At 38.9% G+C, this 6,112-nt stretch overlaps 1 protein-coding gene across 2 annotated transcripts in view; it reads left to right on the plus strand.

Moving 5' to 3' along the window:
* prkd2 (protein kinase D2) overlaps positions 1-5,280 on the plus strand; it is a 51,298-nt gene extending 46,018 nt beyond the window's left edge. Inside the window, exons 16-18 of one of the 2 annotated variants that reach the window (XM_061827564.1) lie at positions 56-323; positions 400-485; positions 2,155-5,280. In XM_061827564.1, the coding sequence (XP_061683548.1) occupies positions 56-323; positions 400-485; positions 2,155-2,379 (579 nt within the window). In that variant the 3' untranslated portion in view covers positions 2,380-5,280. The remainder of the gene's footprint in view (positions 1-55; positions 324-399; positions 486-2,154) is intronic. The other variant, XM_061827563.1, reaches the window with a different exon arrangement.
* Positions 5,281-6,112: the final 832 nt, after the last annotated feature.

A 6,112-nucleotide genomic window follows, 5' to 3' on the forward strand; every position in this document is an offset into this window, starting at 1 on the left:
ACTATACCTCATGCACAGCATTTACTATTTTTTCCTCCCCCATTTCTCATCTCAGGTGAAATTGTGCGATTTCGGCTTTGCCCGAATCATCGGGGAGAAATCGTTCCGTCGCTCGGTGGTCGGCACGCCGGCCTACCTTGCCCCAGAGGTTCTGCTGAACCAGGGCTACAACCGCTCGTTGGACATGTGGTCCGTCGGTGTCATCATGTACGTCAGCCTCAGTGGGACGTTCCCTTTTAATGAGGACGAAGATATCAATGACCAGATACACAACGCCGCCTTCATGTACCCTTCCAACCCCTGGAAACAGATCTCGTCCGATGGTAGACACACTTAGAGGATGTGGAGTTTTATTTGTTGCCGTGTGAGCTTTACTTATATGGCTCGTTTGCTTTCCAGCCATTGATTTGATCAACAACCTGCTGCAAGTTAAGATGAGGAAGCGCTACAGTGTTGACAAGAGTCTCAGCCATGCTTACTTACAGGTAACGCACGTACATTTGCAAGGCTTCTCTTGAGGCGCCTTTAAAAAAATTGTACTGTTAATATTCATTTTTAAAGATTAAACTGTTCATCTTTTTTTGGGCCCCTCCAATATACGAAGAAATATTATCTGACCTAATTGCACACTTTTAATAAATCACTTGACTCTAAATTAGCACCTTGGAGCAATAATTATTCAAAAGTAAGGGAAATATAGATAACAACACAAGTGGGTACTACTCCTTCATTTACTCCAAATAACATATTCAGTAGTTTAATTGAAATCATATCAAGCACAATTTAATGTTTCACCTGACCATTCATGTTTTCTTTCAAGAATTATACCCATTTTACAATATATCCTGCAATATATTTATTGCCTGAGTTATCAAACATGAGCACAACTGTCTCTATTCTAATTTACTAAATACTGGAGAAGTAGGGCTGTGTATTGCAAAATAAGGGCAAGTAAAGCTAAAAAAGTATTACATGTTGAAATAAAGTGTTCAACTTCAGATAATTCTTAGAAAAAAAAAAACAGAATAAAAAATACAGAATGCACTAGAACTGTGAGATTTCTACCAGCTAATTAACAGCGAGGGCGGCGTAGTGCAGCAACTGATCAAAGCGTTGGCCTCACAGTTCTGAGGACCTGGTTCCGCCTGTGTGGCGTTTGCGTGCATGGGTTTTCTCCAGGCACTCCGGTTTCCTCCCAAATCCCAAAAACATGCATCAGTAATTGGACATTCTAAATTGCCCCTAGGTGTGATTGTGAGTGCGGCTGTTTGTCTCGATGTGCCCTGTGATTGGCTGGCAACCTGTTCATGGTGCACCCTGCCTCCTGCCCAATCACAGCTGGGATAGGCTCCAGCACTCCCTGCGACTCTTGTGAGAATAAGTGGCTCAGAAAATGGATGGATGGATAATTAGCAGAGAATGGTAATGATAATCATGAAAGAAAATATCTCATATGAATGATAATGGGTTCAATTTTGCTGTAAAAGGTACTCTTTGAAATAAATGGAAATTCATAACACCAGGAATGTATTATAGCAACTTTAAAAAGAAAATAAAACTCTCCCATTTTTATTGTCCTTTCTCATCTCTATAAACAATACATTTCAATATTTAATTTGACTATAAACTATATGTACAGGATATAATATACTCCACTTGGCCAACATTCCCACCCCAAATTTTCTTTAAAAATCTGAGTGAATATTTGTAAAAATTTTCACACACATTTATAAACTGAAATGCCTCAAATTTTAAAGCAAATTATTATTATTTTTTATGTATGAGAGATGAAGGGTCTTAAAATGTGGCCTCAAAAAAGGCCTGACAAAGACTCATGTTTGGCTTCCTTCAATATGTAGAGATACTCTGCGAACCAACCCATGGTTGTTTTAAAAAAACATCCACCCAAAAAAAAAAAAAAAAAAAAAAAAAACGTATTTGAAAAGCTATGAAAGTGATAATGACCTGAATGAGCATCAAGTGATGATTAGTGAGGAAAAAAGTCAGGCCAGTCTCAGTTCATTTACGTTTTCTTTGACACACCCACACTCAGACAGCCTGTAATGTGCTTGCTTAATGACGCACAAAAGGGCCCTTTTCAACTTGTGATCAAATTCCAGTGAAACTTTATTGCCCGTTTGTCTTCCCCCTCAGGACTATCAGACATGGTTGGACCTGCGAGAGCTGGAAACGAAGCTAGCCGAGCGTTACATCACCCACGAGAGCGACGACAGCCGCTGGCAATCGTTTGCCCACCAGTACACTCTCATGTACCCCGCCCACCTCGTGCCCCCGCCTCCGGCACCCCCGTCGGATGACGACGAGGGCAGGGACGACGCGGAGGTGCAAGGCCTCACTGAGCGGGTCAGCATCCTCTGAGGTTCCCGGAGTGTCGACACTGTTGTCACCATAATGAGCTCTAGGGCAGCACTTCATTTGTAAAGTCTAATAATTTCCTCCAAGCAGCCTCCTTGAATGCTTCTTTTGTAATTGCTTTATGAAATTCCATAAGGTTCTGCCAGTCTTTACAGATAACCATCAGAATAAATCAAAGAGCGATATCACTATAAAGTGCCTTCGGTGTACTTGTCAGAATGACTGGGTCGTCCAGAAATGTGGCTGAACAATGAAACTCTTCACCCTTTGTTACAAGTGGCTAAACATTTTCATACTGCAAGTTTCTCAAAATGTCTTTCCTTCATTTTCTTTTTCCTTTCCATTGGCTGATTCTGACGTGCCCCATACCATTGCTCTGGAAACAATCTTTGTAGTAAATTCTTCAATGATACTATCCATCCATCCATTTTCTTTGCTTATTCTCACGAGGGTCGCAGAGAGTGCTGGAGCCTATCCCAGCTATCAACGGGCAGGAGGCGGGGTACAACCTGAACTGGTTGCCAGCCAGTCGCAGGGCACATTGAGACCAACAGCCGCACTCACAATCACATCGAGGGGCAATTTAGAATGAATGTCCAATTGATGTTGCATGTTTTTGGGATGTGGGAGGAAACCGGAGGGCCCGGAGGAAACCCACGCAGGCACGGAGAAAACATGCAAACTCCATACAGGCAGGTCTGGGTTTGAACCCGGGACCTCAGAACTGTGAGGTCAACTTTTTACCAGCTGATCCACTGTGCTGCCTCAATTATACTACTAATTATTATTCTTTGTTTTTGTCCATAAGGAATGTGATAAAGTGCAAAATTTTGATTTCATATGATTTGGCATGTATCCCTGGGAAAAAAAAAACGGTGGCTACTTGTAGATGTATGTATATGTTAATTTCATCCATTTTCTCAGCCACTTATCCTCACAAGTGTCACGGGAGTGCTGGAGCCTATCCCAGCTATCATCGAGCAGGAGGCGGGGTACATGGAAAATATTAATTTTTGGAGAAGTTTCAAAGGCACTTTATGGTAATATTGACTCAGAACTGCTGAAAAAATGACCAGTAATCTTCTCTATCACGACCCATAAAAGGAAACATTTCGATATAGTATGAGTGATCACAGCCCCGCTTTGAATTTTCAAAAATAGCAAAACCTTCATGTCACAAGGTCCTTTCAAGTGACGCAAAGATTTGCACTCTTGTGGTCATTTCCACCAAACGCACACCCATAATGGTCCTGTACAACTGGAAGTATTGATTTGGCGACAGAATGTCTTCCTGTAATTTACACCAGCCGCAATCATACACTTTTTAGGAAATCTAAAATGTTTCTACCAGGAAACAGGCTACCACTTTCTCATTCTATGCCCGTTCCCTGTACATGTACACACTCCATGCTCCATTGTGATAAGGATCAAGATTTTGTGGTGTGGAAGCTTGATAATCAATTCATTATGTCAATGGATTGCATGTTTTCACGTAGTACAATGAGATTGCCTGTGTAAAATTCTTTTTTTTTTGTTTTTTTTTTAATCATGTAGTCCATTGTAAGCATATCAACCTTGAAGTAAGTGTAGTGTCCGGTTCATCTACGCCTGAATAGTAAGTTTCTTTCGGCTTGTCCCATTAGGGGTCGCCACAGCGTGACATCTCAGATGAATAATGATGGTAAACATTGAAGCACAATCTATATAAACCTAAAGAAATATTCACTTTTGTTCTGTCAGTCTTTTGGGGGTATTTTTTGGTTCATTACTTCATAATAATGCACAGGGAGGTGAGAAACAAACACTAACATAAAAACAACTGCCAAGGAAAAAGTATTTTGACATCATATGCTATAACCTTCACAGGCACCGTAATATTGTGTTTTGGCAGCTCAGTTCCGTGGTTCTCTTATTCCTTTTCCTTTTAGTAATCAGACATCTGCAGACAGCCTTTCATTATCAAGTAGCTGTCATGTCCTTTTTCCCAGAGGTTGATTATGTGTACAAAGAAATCAGTTGTTAGTTTGTCTTACTCTTAAAATCACAACAGCAGATATTACGCTGTGTTAAGTTTTGTAAATATAGATAGAAAAGTTGAAGTTTAAGTGTTTGTTCAACTCGGGTGAAGTTTTCTCTCAGTTTGACGGATCAATTCGAGCTGGCACTACAATTCTGTAGTAGTCAATTATATTTACATGGAAGTGCAACCAAATAAAGAGCTTTGACAAACCTAAGAATCTGTTCAAATATGAACTGCAATGTGTAAACAACATTTACTGTACCTGCCATAAATATGAGAATACAGTTTACTTATAGATGAAGCAGCAATTTAAACTGGAGCTATTGTAAAAAATGGTAACGAAAAGTCAACCTAGTACAGTCTCTACAAATGTATCACAGAAAGCTTATTGGAATTCAGGGTAAATGTTTGCATCTTTTCAACACCAATGTCAGGATCACCTGAATAATTGGATTTTATTAAATGTCATAATAATTAGTTTTTTTTTTTTTACAAGAATTATATATTGTTTTCTTTGAGGTCCAAATTTTACATACACAAAAAGTAATATGTTCTGAAAGAACATGGTAAACCCAGATGAAGAGGTCATGGCTTTGGCAGTTTCTAGTAGGTTAACTGACAATTACTAAAAACGCCTCAATGGCAGCCAATTGGTATAGGGGAAAATTAAAAAAAGTTCACATTTTAACAATGTTTGCCGCTAGCTACTGGTTATGAGAAATCTGTATACCTTCATTCCGATGTGCCACCTCCACCTAGAGGTTATGACGAATGTGTAGCCTACACTTTCATTCCAATACAACAGTGGTAGGTATGACTGCATACATTGCATGTACAGTTCTGCTCAAAAGTTTACATACCCTGGCAGAATTTGTGAATTTTCTTTTCTTTTTTTTTTAACGCGGCTGATGGTTGAAAAACAACCATCATTAATTTCCGCTTGACAATTGAAATCCCGTTAAGAAAAATTAAACGTTTCACCTCGCCATTCATGTTTTCTTTCAACAATTGTACCCATTTTACAATATATCTTGCAATATATTTATTGCTGGAGTAATAAAACATGAGCACAACTGTCTGTTTTCTAATTTACTAAATAGAAATAGGGCGGTGAATTGGAAAATAAGACCAAGTAAGGTTTTAAAAAAATGTTCAAGTTAAGTGCTCAACTTCAAAATAATTCTTTGAAAAAATTACAGAATACAGAAAATGTTTCATGTTTTGATCATAGTAGTAGAAGCAAAATCATGGATGGTAAAAGTGCTTTATACATACGTTGAAGGGTTTTTCCAGAATTTTGAGGTCACAATACGGGGTGCATGTTATACATGGGCGCACGTTATACACAAGAAATTATGGTATTACCTCATACTGAAGAATGAGCCCACCTGAAGCACCCTGAACATTCTCAAAGGGAAACAAAAATATATATTTTGTGGAGTAGTATACCTGAACTGAAATTCCTATTTGAAAGGACATTTGACAGCAATTGAGTCCCGCAGAGAAGCTTTAATTCGACGTCATCGTCCATGCAATTTCTAAGCTGCTCATCCTCACAAGGGTTGCATCAAATCTATTTTCTGAATTCATAAAGGTAATAATGTATGTATCTAAATGGTAAACAGTGTGTTTGTTCTTGTTGTTACCCACTTGTTAATGAAAGAAAAAGAAACTCACAGTTTCCACAAAAGGTTGTGACTGAGAGAATTTTGAAAG

This window comes from Syngnathoides biaculeatus, chromosome 8 (genome assembly GCF_019802595.1).
Source record: "Syngnathoides biaculeatus isolate LvHL_M chromosome 8, ASM1980259v1, whole genome shotgun sequence".
NCBI classification, from domain to species: Eukaryota; Metazoa; Chordata; class Actinopteri; order Syngnathiformes; family Syngnathidae; genus Syngnathoides; species Syngnathoides biaculeatus.